Here is a 15371-nt window from a genome sequence, read left to right as displayed (position 1 = left end):
ATACACGGTGGTTTCCAGTACAGCTTTTATAACTATGGATGGCATGGCAATCACTGGTGGGAGGTGAAACTTTTTGAATTTTCTAACTTTTGCCCTTTCTTACTGCATCGATTTCAAACTGTCCCAGGTAAAGCAGGAGACAGAAGTAATTCCCCAGAGCAGATAAACTCCTTCCTGTTCTCCCAACTAGATCCATTTCAATGTCTGCTGCTTAATTGCATCATAAAGAATCCCAGCCCTGCCCTGGCAATGGTTGCTAAGAAGGCGACGGATCCCTTGATGACAAGGGATGGGGAATCAGTGTGACTGTGCCAGAGGAGCTAAGAGCCCTGAGTGGCCACCAAAGGAGGTTCCATTACCTCATGGTCTCTTCTGGCTTCATGTCTGCTCAGCATGGGCAATTAATATTATTATTACAAAGAAGTGTGTCATCAAAGTATTTCTCTGCATTTATTCAGGCTGTCAGAAATAAGCCACTGGAGAGCAATGCTAGCTCTAAACAGCTAGAGAGATCAGGGAAATTGTGGTTTGCTCAACAGTATTTGGGGTGAGGAGGCAAAACTTCCTCACTGACAGCAGCCAACCTTTCCTTACAACCTGTATAACAGGGGTGTCACAGCTGCACAGCTGCAGCTGCAAACCAGCATTGCTGTAGGATCCTGCTCTTCCTGTTGACAGACTGGATGCTCCTGATCCACAGGTTTCAGACCCAGCACCTTCCAATCACCATGCTCACAAATCCCTGAGAGTCATCACAGCATCTGCAACCTTCAGAGGAATTCAATTGTGTTGCTGTCCAAGGGGCACAGTGCTGGGGTTTCTGCAGATGCAGAGACAGGCTGTCTGTCACCTAAGAGAAATAATATGCAGTAAGATCAGTGTTAGCCACCAGTAAGCTGCAGCTGCCAGTGCAAGCAAGGCAGCCATATTCTCTCTCTCTCTCTCTTTCTTTTTAAGAACTGTAACCATGTCTACACAGATTATTTTGTCAGGCTTTGCCTCCATCCTTATGAAAAGGTGTACCTCCCTGTCCCTGTGGATTTAGGATGATGTGGGGAGAAGCTAGTGGCTCATCAAGTTCTGCACTGAATTTTTGGGTGCCCCATGTCAAAACACTCACTGCATTATAATTGTAAAAAAAGAAAACATTGCAAATGGGAAGTGCAGCCCCTTTCCTTCCTTTCCTTTCCTTTCCTTTCCTTTCCTTTCCTTTCCTTTCCTTTCCTTTCCTTTCCTTTCCTTTCCTTTCCTTTCCTTTCCTTTCCTTTCCTTTCCTTTCCTTTCCTTTCCTTTCCTTTCCTTTCCTTTCCTTTCCTTTCCTTTCCTTTCCTTTCCTTTCCTTTCCTTTCCTTTCCTTTCCTTTCCTTTCCTTCTTTCCTTTCCTTTCCTTTCCTTCTTTCCTCCCAAACTGTTGAAAAAACAGAAACTAGTTTCTGACTGCATGCTTTTAGGAGAAATGAACACCTGAGGAGTCCCTCTCCCGATGTCACTGCTGCTCTGACCTTCCAGGATAGTGCAATAAATACCGAGCTTTCAACACAGCTGTTATTAAACAAAAAGATTTCAGTTTAACTCCTGTAATCCCCTTGACAATGTTTCTGGGGCTTGGCTCCCTGCAGGGCCAGGTGAGCCTGAAGAGGAGGAGCCTGAAAAGGAGAAGGGCTGGTGCAGGTGGGGCAGCAGCCTGGAGATGTGCCCCAGAGCCAGTATCCAGATCCATCCTCCAAGATGCTGCGGAGGGGGGGTGCTGCCCCAACAGCTCCATGGAGTGTGTAGAGAATTCAGGGGGAACTGTAGCACATGAAAGTGCAAAGTTTATTCATCCCAGGTTGGCTGCCAGTGGCAGAGCACGGATGGGAAAGAGAAACAGGCTCTGGGAGGTACTGAGCTGTTTGCTTGGGAGGTCACTTGCACAACTCTTCTTGTCCTAGAGATCAGGCAAAGCCAAAAGCAAATAACCCCATTCAGCATTTGCAGGAAGAACTGGAGAGTTATTTCTTGTATGATTTGAAGGGTGTTATTTTCTTGCAGCTGTAAACCAGGGTGAGAAGATTATGGTGACCATGGGGTTCCAGGTAATTTTACCCATTCCCATTTCCTGCATACTGCATGAGCCTTTCTGCTACCCTGACACAGACCTGTAAAATGGAAATTTGGTAATTCCATAATAAAACACTTATGTAGAAACCCAACCACTGAAATAAACCCTCTAGAGCTGTCTCTTAATTGCTGCAGATTTTCTAGGAATAACTGCTTTAATGCTATGGCAAGTACATTTCCTTCTCTCTGCTCAGATTCAGCCTCTGGTTTGATTCCATGAACACCACAGGTTGTGAGGAGATTGACAGGTGTGGGCTCAACTTTCACGAATTAACAAAAGAACAATTTTGAACATTCAAAAGGAAATTCTCAGTGTCAGCTAATCCAGTGCTGCCTCCTAACCTCTGCAGAGCTATTCCACAGATGAGCTTTGAACATCACGTATTTCCTGATCAGGCCCAAGGGCTGCCTCACTTCTCCCCAGCTCCTAGGCTTGGAGCTACTTCTGCTGTGACTGAAATCACAGGGGAAAATTAAAGGAGTGACAAGTCTCGAGTAGCATCAGTAGATCGGTAAAGCAGCTGGAACAGAGAGGGATGCAGCTGGTCAGGCCTTTGGACCATCACAGCTTACTGAAGCTCTACCAGGGTAAAATGTAACTCAGCTTGCAGAGAGGCAAATGCGTCTCCCATGGAGTTCCGTGGAGCTTGTCCCACAGGCTCCAGGATCCTTAGCCCAACCTGTGGATCCAGGTCCTCCCCATGGGCCCTGGAGCCCAGACCTGCCCATACACTTGTGCCCATGGAGGCTGGCACAGCTCGGCCACCCTGCCTGCAGGACACCGTCCACAGCTCTGCTCCCTTTGGCAGGCAGTGGTGGGTCAGCAAGGACTGACCCACTGTGTGACTTTCACACAGGGGTCACCTGTCTGCTCTGTCATGGCAGGAGGCTAGGAAGGAAGGAAGGAAGGTGGTGTCTGGGATGGAGATGGTACGTAAGCAATAGAAGAGGCAAAGCTGGAGGACGGTTTCATCTTGGTTTCATTCCTTTTAGACATACACAGAAGTTGGGACTTCATACTTTTAAGGTGACCTTTAAGGCTATGTTTGGATTTTCATTCTGCTCATCAAAGAACCTGTGCTGCAACCCTGAGGCACACCTTGGTACACAGTGCTGCTCAGCTCAGCAGCATTCTCCTGCTGAGGTCACATCTCTCCTTATTTGCCCAGGGAAGTGGAGAAAGGCAGCATCTGGCGTGGCAGAGCCTGGCTGCCAGACCTGCAGGAAGAGAGGGGCAGGATCTGCCTCTCTGTTGACATTGATGAAGTGATGGAGGAGGTGTCAGGCAGTGACTTGGGGTACAGGAGAGTTAACAGTACTTTTAATTAGTGAAAAGGTACAGGAGAAATGGGCATGATACTGGGTAGAGAAAAAAAGTTAGAGCAAAGTAGGTAGTGTTGAGGGAGACCAGTTTTGAGAGGTTGGGGAGTTACCTCCTTCCACCATCCATTTACTTGTGATTTTCTTAGGCGTGTGTCACAATGTCACTGTACCCTTCACCCACTGCTCAAACACTCCTGTTGAGCCTGAAAAAAAAACAACAGCCCTTGAGCTGGGCTTGGCTGGCATCACTGTGCTGCAGCAGCTGATGGAAGGGTGGAAGCTGAGCACTCTGCCAGTTCCACTTCTCACCTCTGGCAGGGTTTACCTGTCACACACCCACCCCTACCATTCAAATAAATGTTGTAGTAAAATGGCAAGTCCTCATCAGTAAATGAAACCTGTAAATGTTAACATATTTTTGAAATTACTGTACTTTGTCTGTACATACAAATTTTAATTATTGCTAGAAATAATTTGTTTAGTATTTAACTTGGCAAAAAACAACCATCTCATTCTATTAGTTCTGACTATCCAAAACCATACCCGCCATTATTGCGTGGACTGCAAAACCCCTTTCTCACACTTGTTTGACAGAGCTTCTCTGGACTGCAGAGCCAGCAGCAGCCCCTACTCTCATTTGAATGGAAGAAGAAACTTGTAGGTTTGGGTCAACTCAATCAATGAATGGAAAAAAAACCTGTCTCCAATCTTTAATATTTTTTTATTTCTCAGAGAAACAGACAGGAGAGCCTGAAATACCATGTGGTAAAACAGAACATTTAGAAACCTGAAAGACACTCATCACATGAACAACACATTGTAGATACATATTAATTAAAAAAAACAACAACCAAAACATTAAGCTGGAAATACAACCACAAGGGATAGTTATTGAACAAATATCAAGCTTGATATTTCCTGAACTAATATCAAGGAATAGGGGAACAAAGCTCAGCCAACCTGTTCCAAGTGTTCACTGGACAGCAAGAGTGAAGAAAAGATTCTTTGAATTCCTGGAGCTTTTGACTCCTGTAATTATTTCCTAAATCACGTAGAGTGCCTATGTTAGCAATATTAACATTTTAGACAAATGATCTGGAAAACTAAAACAAAACAGAGTAGTGTGTACACTGAGGAGAAAGAGAGGGCCAAGTGACTGAACTGTTTTGACAGGATGTTTTTAATTTATCATTTATCTGTTAAGAAGAGTTGCTTTTAGCAGTAGTTCTTGCAAAATGCAAGGTCATTAAAGCTTTCACGTGCCCCACTGTGCAGCAGATAATTAAAGGCATAGCTAAAGCAAACTCAAAGCAGGAACTATGTATATAGAGGTGTACCTGGTTAGCACAAGCACTGAGAACAGGCTGCAGAGCCCCCAGGCTGAAATGTCTCCATTTCTGCAGGTACTGAACTGATGAAAGCTGAACTAATTAAAACCACACATCTACAGATGGCACAACCACATCTTCATTCTGCTTTCAGACATTCTCTGATTCACCCAAATCTAGTTAGTTTAGTTATTCTGACTGATCATAAATCTGACCACTCAGGAGAAAGTATGGTTGAGGCATGGTATTAGAAACACTTCATGATCATGAACACATCACCAGAATTCAGAGAGAAGAAACCTGTGCCTGTGACCACTGACAGTGATGTATATAAAGACCAGTATTAGGGCACTGCACCAGGGTCACCCTTGCTCATTAATGGACCACAGCAAGTCCCTGCACCCCTTTAGTCACATCTGTTAGCTTGAGTAAACATAGTCACATGCCAAAGATTTTATTTCCTCTCATACACTGACTTTGCAGGGACTTGTAAGGACTTAAGTTTAGCTAAGTTATGCAAAGACAAACCCAAAGAAATACATGGACACCAGGTGAGGCTGCCTTTGCCTTGTGAATGTCCTGCTGCAGCTTCTTTTTCAGATGGCTCCTTAGCTTAATTTACAGTTATGGCTCTCAGTAGATCACTGACAAGAAACCTCACAACTAATCAGCTCATACAGTCATGGTTCCCAGTGGAAATACGATTTTTGGCTGTTTAAACAGATTCAGAACCTAATGGACACTTTAATTACTACATTCACCATAAATGCAACAACCTTAATTTTATTTATCCTGAACACTTCATCAGAAATTTTGTATGTACACCTTTTTGAGGCATAGTGTGCACCAGCAAACTAAGAATTGTGTCCATAAGCAGATAGAAACAAGGAAAGCATGAAATGGAAATGCCCATGCTAAACTGCACATTAATAAATGTATGTACCACTGCAAATCAACTTTTTAGTTATCTCTCTGGTCACAGCCTTACTGGCAGGCATGTTCTATCACTCAATACAACTGCATTGGACAAGTAAGTGACACAGGCTTTGCAACACCAAAAGCAAATGCAGTGGAGCCATAGCAACTGTGAGATTTACGTCCATGTTACTCTCAGTTTAGTATGATATGACAGTGTACCAACATGAGAACATGTTCCACTTTATGAAGCCAAAAACCATCTGAAACACAATGCTGCTTCAACTCAGATAAGCATATCTGCACTGGAAATCTGCTAAGTTCAACTAGTCATGTCCTCACTCTGTTTCAGAATAAACATGAGATGATGGTGACTGATATTTTTCTGGTATTTTTCCTCCTGTAAGTCCCTTGTTGAATCATCTAACGACAAGTAACAGCTATAAACCCAACAAACACTATTTATGTTTAAACATTTACTGAAAAAACACTAAGTATAAAGATAGGGAGACTTTTTAGTAATAAAAATGGGAGGTAGACACCTCGGTTTAAGGTGATTTGAAGGCCATTCACAATCTCCTTTGGCACTTGAGTAATTACTAACTTCTCTAAATTCCAAAAATATGATGACAGTAAAATGATTATATCTCTGTTATACCTAAAGATTAAAAAAATCAGAAAATTAAGAGACCATGAGCACCTGTGAAAACAATTCTAAAAAGATTTTAAAAAATTGCTTCCATTTCACTTGTGCAGAAAAAGTGAACAGAATAATTATTGTTGTTTCTCTGAACCTCTTGCTTCACAAGACAGAAGATCAAGAACAAGTCCCAAATGCTGATGAACATCTCCTCTGCTCTATCAGTCTCTTTCTCTACATCACTGTAACACAACTGTATCTCAAATACATGTTTGGGAAGTCATATGTAGGCAACACCCAAGAAAAAACAATGATAAACTCCAAGAGAAGAGACAGAAATATACAGTACTGTATCACACAAGACAGAAACATTAAAATTTCTGCAAATAAGAAATCTTGAAACATTCCTCCTGAAATACTAACTTAATTCAGAACAAATCCTGTGCTGTGTAAAATTTGACATATATTTGCTAAACATTACATGTCAAAATAACTTAAAAAAAGGAACAAAGATTTAAGGTATTTTCAGAGAATTTCAGAGTTGTCAACCTCTCCTGTCAATAAGATGCTCAAATTGTTTCCTCAAAGTCAGTGGTGCATATCTTATCAAAAGACATAAAATTATTTTAATCTTATTCTAATAATAAGAACAGTAAGTTTACTTCTGTCTTATTTGCATGTACCTTTCTTTTTAAAGCCTATGGCTTAGTGTTCACAAATTAAAAAAAAACCCTATAAATACATAAAAATAAAGCTTAATAGCACACAATATAAAAAATGACAAGTTTCAAACCCATTACATTGTTACTGTGGAAAAGTGCACTACAATTAATCTGCAGGTCAGAGACGCTTTGATCATGTTCATATTTTCCATTATTAAATCCTTAACAGTTTTTCATCTTCTCAATTAAATGAGAAATCTTTGATCCACCAAGGTTTTGGAAGCCAAATTCTTCTGCCCAAGTGTATTACGAATAAACCTAAATATCTAAGAACATTTTGGAAAACATGTATTAATGAAGAAATACTTACATTAGTATGTTTCAGTACCTAACATAAAATAGTAAATTCAGATTATCTTTAAATTGTAAATAATAATTAATTAGGTGCTTAATCCCCTTTAGCATTTTTAAAACATTTTCCACTATCTTTCTATCCCAAATTATGACAGAATTATGTGAGATTAATTTTAACAGATATTTCCATTTTCTATTGAAAATTATTTGTAATCTCTTCATTCAGGATCACCATGTGAACAAAATTAATTTCTCACAAGTCCATTTGACAAAATAAATAAAAAAATTATTTCATAAGGTCTCAGTATAATCTTCTCTCACTGCACACTGCTAACTCACTGCATTTATTATCTAGCTAACTATTTAAACTGCCATATTGACTCCCATTTAAAAAATATTACTTTACTCTTAAATTGAAATTTACCTCTTGTTGCAAATATGTTAGAATAGCTGCTAAAACAAAACTTTGAGAAGCTAAATCCACAACCGAGAAAAACAGGATATCAAAGATGAGCAGTGTTGTTTCATTGCCATAATAGAGAACATCAGTGAATGAGTGTCCTTCATCTATGGAAAGAGAATATTTTTTTAAAAATTAGTATTTCTGTGAGTTGCAAGTTTGTAGAGTTCATCAGTCTGTGCTGAGGACGCTGATAAGAAAAAGGAAGATCAGAGATAGAGCAATTTATGACATTCTATGGCAACACAGAGATAGTCCTCTCATTCTTCTGAAAATCAATACAAACTTTTCACTTATAAAATGGCATCATACTGATGAACACGTGTCACACACAGCTCTATTTACTCCTGAGATCTCAATCAGATTATTTTAAAAAGTTGTTTTAAATCAAGAAGCAGATGTAGCTTCCCTGTCACTGAAAGTTTTAGTAGCTCCTAGCTCTGGCCCCAACTCAACAAAATCATAAAAACATATGCTTCTTGCCTTATTTATGAGAAGGTTCAGAGCTTTGCATTATTTTTGTTTAATGGTCCCCCAGAAAACGGGTCTTTTAAGGTGAAAATACCTTTTTCACAGCCAAAGTACTCTAGACCATTTATCTACCTCTTTATTTTAATCAAAAAACACCACTTCTATAAGAGAAAAGAATATGTAAACAATTACAAAAAACTTTTCCGTTTTCTTACTTTTTCAAAAAATGTCCAATACAAGTTTGATTGGGAACAGTGTATTTTCATTATAAATTGTGTACTTCAGTGCCATGAAATCCTGATTTATATCTAAACTTCTGGGAACCATAGCAGTCTAGACTATCAAATAATATACTTCTATCAGTGCTTATGATTATGAATTTCATAAATGTGTACGTCGGTCACTTTCAGCTGCCTTAAATAAAAAAGATCACAGTCAAATGACAAATTATAAACAGGATTTCTATAACCTACAGAACTTCTCTTAAATACCTCCCTCACAATTAGTCACTTGATCTCTCCTGCTGTCAAGTCCATCTTAGATTGTAAATCCTGGGAAAGAAATCTACATAGAAACCAGAATACTTAAAATAGTACAAATACCACACATCTTTTTACCATTATAAAAAATACTTTTCTCTATTGGTTCCATGAACTCCATGCCAAGAATTCGTTCAAGCAGCAACTTATCTTTGACAATATAATCCATTTCTTTATGAACCTGTAAGAAAAATAAAAACAACACATCTTGTTTTATGATTTCAAACCTGCTACAAAGTGAAGTACAGCTACTTAGACCTTTATGAATGAAACAAAACCCACTGGTCTATTCCAAGACAAAAATAAGCACATAACAAAAAAGGATTTGTCATCTTGAAGTGCAGTCTGCACTTCTGAACAGCACTCCAATTCTTGTTGTTTTTTGTTGGTTTTTTTTTTTTTAATGAAGCACTGTTCTGGATGCCATAAAATCTTTAACAATAAATCTTAAAGCACATGAGCTTAAAGAGGAACTGCAATTTTTAGTCTGTATTTAGAGTAAGTATATTTTCCTTAATATAGTAATGTCAGTATACATACATGATCAATAAAAGAACTGAGAAATTTGTTCATGGCATTGTAGGCCCTTGTGCTTTGTTCGAAAGTATTTGCAGATGAGTTCAAAAGCCTGGCAGGACCTTGTTTCTGAAATACAAGACCAAGACTTTAACAGAGAAATTTTGTATTTTAAATAACATTTAAAGAATACCAATATCTCACTTACTCTTGTTAAGGTTTCATGAATCCAGTCATAGTTTAGTCGCATTTTTCTTGAAATGGAAATCTGAAATGTCTGGCCATCTGTGTTTGGTAACAAACCTCTCTGACTACACAGATTTTCCTATACAATTAAAGCAAGTGTAAATTAACATAATTAATGTCAATCATAGACCCAAACACAGTCAAAAGCTTTTAATTTCCTCTCTTTCATGTATAGATAATACTTAGTATCTCTAAATATTTGAAATCACTGTACTCTTGCTCTACGGCAGCAAGATTTCCTTAGGACATGAAATCCTGACCCCTGCTGTCACAAAGTTCTATTTCTCATTTCACCTGTGTTCAGTTCATTACCTTCTAATAATACATATTCTGGTATTTATTCTGAAGACCTTTCTTTTAGGTCTATAGTTTCTTATATACTTGTCTCACTTTGCTTTTTTTGCTTCTTTGTTTTGGATTCCTGACTTTTTAGATGTGTTTTTCAGATCACATTAAATAAGTCTCAGAAACCGCAAGAAAATAAAAAAAATTGACATTTTAATGGGGAAAACCCCGTTTTTCCCAAAATTATATTAAAATAAGCAATTAGAAAAAAAAATTGTAAGAACGCATAAATCAAAAACATTTTTAATAAGATTCCTCTGTATTTCAGTGTTTGAGATTTAATTTTCACATGGTTTTGTTTTTTTCTGTCCACTTAACATTGAAATAGGAATATCTTTATTTGTCCCTAAAAAGATACAAGATATCATGAAATTTAATGCATGTATTAGACATTTTATATTTGCCTGATCTTGCAGCAAAGATATAACATATGAAAAACTAGAAAAAATACTTATGCAAATTAATTTCTATAAAGAATGGGTTGTATCACCATAGTGGAAGAGATGGAATAAAGGAATTGATTGGCAGATTACAAGTTTCTGTATTAGTGTTTCAGATCTGTCTCTTTACCAAAGCCTTTTGGTATGCACCCTTTTGAATGTGGCTGTGACCTTATGAAAAGCTTAAAAATTGAGAAGAAGGTTCTTAACTATATGAAAAAACCTTTTTAGAGAAACAGGAATTTTATATCCTTGAAATGTGAAGAAGTAACAAGATGAAATAGTGAAGAAAAAGAAAGATGAAGAGTTAGCTGAAAGAAATACTGAGTCATATATTTACATACCAACAGCTGCTATCTTTAAGTAACATGGTTCAATGTAGTGCACAATTGCAGATCCATAATGTAAATGTGTGTGGTCTTTATATAAAGTAAATAATTGAGCAGATATAAACGTGAATACTTTTACTTACTGCTTCTCTCTTCAGGTTCATATTCATTTCTTCCATATTGGTATCTGCATGTCCATGCACTGAGCGACCGTGGATATAATGACCAAAGCAGTTGTGTGACAAGAGAAACACTGAAATCTAAGAGATGGGGAGAGAGAGAATGCTTTAATCAACAATTATAATTTTATTTTTGATCTTCTGAATTCAGAGTGAATATCAGTCAAACCAGCCAGTCCTGCTACAAATACAAAGTAGGCAAGTACCGAAAAAAATGTGGGAGAAAAATATTTAGCAACTCTTTTACTAATTAGTTTTATCTGTATATAACTAGAAATACATACCAGCTTCACGTTTAGTTCATCAAGAGCAAGGATCTGCTGCTGCTTAATTCCATTGAGCCAAGAAGTTAAAGCTGTTAGATTTTTTTTATTCAAAGATTATTTCTGTGCTACATAATACATATGCATGATTCCAGCTGAACTCCTAAAAGGCTGTATTTAACATAACTTCATTAAGTATGATACAATGCTTATAAACCACATAAATTCCAAAACTAATTATTTTCTACAATCCAGGAACTACATGGGTGTTTCACAGAGGAGGAATAACCACAGCTGGAAAGATTGATAAAAGAGGTAAATCAGTATTTTTAAGAAGTTTTGGGAAATGAGGTAATCCAATCTATTCTGACTGCACTCTTCATAGGTTAAAAGGGAATTCCTGCAGTACAAAGCTTCAAAACCCATATGTAAAGAAGAGAAAGTTCAGATGTGAGTAAGAGAAAATGAATGCAAAAGGTGATAACTGTTAAGAGGAGCAAAATTAAGTTCAGCAGTTGAGGAACAAGCACAAGACAGGAGCAAAAACTGGACATATATATATTAAATAAAACCAAGACAACTTGCAAGTCAGAAGTACTAAAACACAAACTAGTATACAGAATGGCAGTAAATGGTTCCATGCCTAATGTCTGTTACAACTTGTTATTTTTGAATTCTGTATCAGCACATGTAACCAATTTAAACTAAAAAAAAAACCAACCAACCAAACAAAAAAACCTAAAAATCAGGTGTTTAAAATAACATATTGATACCTATGCTTCTGAAATAATTTTCCAACTAAAGTTGAGCTCATAAAATGAGCTGAAGGAAACATCAGCTTTGGCTGTTAGCTACTAATCTAAATTAAATTAATAAATATTACTTAATATTCTTAAAACTATCTTATGTACTATTCTATTTAAAATGCCACACTACAAATGAGACAAAGAAATACTTACATTGCTCACACAACACAAATCAACAAATTGGCTTATCTTATCTTCAACAAATCTTTCATAAATCACAGCAAAAAATATAACCTGAAATAAATCAACCACATTTTCTTTCATTAGTTCATTGATGTTATTAAGCAATTAATTTCACTATTTCACACCCACAAACAACAGACTTCAGTAGTGGCCACCACTGCACTGGACTTAATGAAAAGGGATTGACATCCTACTTCCTTTAAGAAATAAACTGTTAGCAAGAACCTGCTTTTTATTTTGAACTTGTCAGATGCTTCAAAGTTGTTTAAAATAAAACAAAGTATGTGCATAAATTCATATCTTTGAGAGGATTAAAATTCTGATCCAAATTCAGATGTCTCATATCTCAGAAGATTCATTTTGAGTCCCAAAGGTGTACTATGCTAAAACAACTAAACATTACAGTTAAGAACATCCTCCATGCTATGATAAGCAGCTTGGACAGTCTAGAGATTTATTCTAGCTTCCAAGAACCAGCCTAAAAATGGTAATTCAGGATGTCACATATTTCACATACTTGTAGGATGGCAATGGCTCCCCAGAGTGCAGCAGACACACCAAATCTTAAAATGCAGCTCCAAGGAGCTACATAACTCTCACTGCTTCTCGTGAGACTGGAAGAAGCATCCATTAAGGCCAGGTTTGAAAATCCCACCACCTGAAGAGATAAGAAGGTCAATATAACAACAGGTGAGAATGAATAGTATTAATTAGGATCCTGTTGTTTCCATCATAACAGGAAATAAGAAAAAATAATGAAAAATGGACCTGGGAAGAGTAGCCTGCTCCCTATGACAGAGTTCAATTGTGTGATCCAAAAGTCAGTATTGGGTTCTACTGAAAATGTCCAGAAGATTCTACTACTGTTCTGCATAGGGATATAACTTCTGCCAAATTTCAGCTCTTTGGTACTATATATTCCAATGTCAAAGCAAATTTTCATGTGCTTTGCAACTCTTAAAAGACTGATTTGTTTTGTTTTTATTGTATAGAAATATATTTTCCTCCACCATCTGTATGGTTGAATCTATTTTAAACAAAAAAATGTAGAAAAAGTTCCAAAATAAAAAAGATGAGAGGAACAGTATGTGTTGAAACACTTAAGAGGTGAAAAATTAGTGAAAATCTTTCATAACAGAAGTTGCACCAAAATATACTTGTGGTGGGTTGACTATTTCCTCATGTCCTAGTGCTTGTCAGTTGGGAGAAGTAGCACCCACCTCACTTCACCTTCCTTTCAGGTAGCTGCAGAGTGCAGTAAGAATAACTGCTCTCTTCTCCCTCTCTTTTAACATTGCACCTAAGTTGGACCTGGCCTGTATTTACCAACAGCAAAAATGCTCACATAGTGAATCAATAAAGTTTCAGGACTTTCATTACTTAATTTAATGGAAAAATTTTATAAGGACTATAAAATTAAATGGAAGTGTTAAAATATGCATAAGAACCTCAAAAAAACAACTATATGCTACACACTTAAAGAATACTTCCTAAAATAGAAAAAACTAATAAACTGCAAAAGAAACAAGCCCAAATATTTTTTAAAAGCTAAAGCACAGTTCGTCACATATTCTGAAGCTGTAACTGAAGGCATACTGCCATGGGGAACAGAACTGGCACATTTTATTTCCAGCATAATAAAAGGGTGCTGCAGCAAATTAACAGGAAGGAAGCTCAGTTCAGACAAATATGAGATCAGGAATAATGATTCCTGACTGTGGCAGGAGGGTGCTAGTAGGCAAATAAAGAATTGAGTGTGTACACAGATTTATCAGTCTCTTAAGCCTTTTAAGGTAACTAATTACTTAAAAAAAAAACCAGACAAATCTAACAAAGATCTCTAAGGTAATTAAAGGTTGGACATTTTTTTAAGTCTTCCTTAATGAAATATTGCAATGACCTATACATACATATAAATCTAAAACTGCATTAGAATAATTATTTTACTAGGTTACATGATTTCAAATGAATTTAAAGTGATTCACTATTACCACACAAAATGCAAGAATTAAACATCAGACCCTATGTTACACTCTGGTTGTGAATTATAAATTATAATAATAATAGTAATATTACCTCCAGAAAAAAAAGAACTGCAAGGACTTGAAAGAGAGGATTTATTTTCCTCACTGTCTGAATTTCGTTCCATTCATTTGCTATAAAGTACGTCCTCCATATGCTCACAGGTGCAGCAGCACTTTTAGTAACACCTTCACCTAAAAAGAGTACGTACAGTAAAGCTCTAAAATGTAATATCTGAGAGTAATATCTGAATTTCATTAAAGCTGCTTATTAAAGAAATGTAATTTGAATTACCTTCAACTGCTTTAAAAACTTTGCCCTTAGGTCTTTCCCAGTCAATAAAGAAAATATCAATAGCAAGTTGTGAAACCAGCAAGTGCAAAAATTGTAGAGCCTAGGAGAGAAAAGTAAGGACAGAAACAGCATATACACAAAGATGGAGGAATAGTCATTGCATGTATTATTCATGAAACATAACAAGCAATATCTTGATTATACAAGAGACTGCAACTTTATTACCAACTTTTGATAATCTTTTGTTTGTTTAAAAGCTTGGAATAATGTTAAGTTGTGTGATGATGTCTAAAATTATGAAGAAAATACAGCAAAGTAACAAATTTTAAAAATTGACTTTTACCCCATAAAATACTAACCTGGACTAGGAATTCCAATTCAGTATAATACCCACAATTTATATAATATTTGTATGTGCCATGAAGACAGAACAGTGATCTTAGGAGTTCTACATATTTGAATGTAATTATTTGGTTCTGTCTTCTTTCTAATCAGGAACTCACAGCACTTACATTCTGCTTTAAATAGAAGTACTTGCTTTCTTGATATGATGCTATTTTATTTGTGTTTCTTTATACCTTTATCCTTAAAAGAATGACTTTTCAGTCTGTCTTTTATGACCTTCTTGAGACATTTATTTTCCTATAAAGACTCCACAAAATAAATTTCTATGAAAAAATTACTTAATTCTCAGAAGAACATAACTATTAGGACATAACACCCACACACTAATAACTAATAACTGTACAAGATATTTAAAAACAAGCCTACTGAAAATAGGATACATACATAGAAGCATGCTGACATGTATTTTATGGTGAGGAAAAAATTATTTACCTTTAAACTAAATGCACATGCTATGTATGTAACAAAATCTTCTTCTTGAGATGGAAGAGGTAAAAGGACAGATACAAACTGCTGAGCCTATAATTGAGAAGTTACATTGAAACAGTAAA

At 36.7% G+C, this 15371-nt stretch overlaps 1 protein-coding gene across 5 annotated transcripts in view; it reads right to left on the bottom strand.

Moving 5' to 3' along the window:
- Positions 1 to 741: 741 nt before the first annotated feature.
- TMEM67 (transmembrane protein 67) overlaps positions 742 to 15371 on the bottom strand; it is a 33887-nt gene continuing 19257 nt past the window's right edge. For 2 of the 5 annotated variants that reach the window (XM_077782910.2, XM_085572340.1), the window contains exons 18-28: positions 15253 to 15339; positions 14416 to 14515; positions 14176 to 14315; positions 12617 to 12757; positions 12070 to 12150; positions 10812 to 10928; positions 9517 to 9633; positions 9333 to 9437; positions 8871 to 8973; positions 7747 to 7889; positions 4126 to 7294 (exon numbers count right to left, since the gene is read on the bottom strand). In XM_077782910.2, coding sequence (XP_077639036.2) covers positions 7214 to 7294; positions 7747 to 7889; positions 8871 to 8973; positions 9333 to 9437; positions 9517 to 9633; positions 10812 to 10928; positions 12070 to 12150; positions 12617 to 12757; positions 14176 to 14315; positions 14416 to 14515; positions 15253 to 15339 — 1215 coding nt within the window. In that variant the 3' untranslated portion in view covers positions 4126 to 7213. Of the gene's footprint in view, positions 851 to 3455; positions 3627 to 4125; positions 7295 to 7746; positions 7890 to 8870; positions 8974 to 9332; positions 9438 to 9516; positions 9634 to 10811; positions 10929 to 12069; positions 12151 to 12616; positions 12758 to 14175; positions 14316 to 14415; positions 14516 to 15252; positions 15340 to 15371 lie in introns of those variants that run through there. The other 3 variants (XR_014952998.1, XM_085572338.1, XM_085572339.1) reach the window with 3 other exon arrangements.

This window comes from Lonchura striata, chromosome 2 (genome assembly GCF_050655825.1).
Source record: "Lonchura striata isolate lonStrDom1 chromosome 2, ASM5065582v1, whole genome shotgun sequence".
Taxonomy (NCBI): Eukaryota; Metazoa; Chordata; class Aves; order Passeriformes; family Estrildidae; genus Lonchura; species Lonchura striata.
Note: the sequence above shows the minus strand (reverse complement) of the source record. Positions and strands in the feature narration are given on the sequence as shown.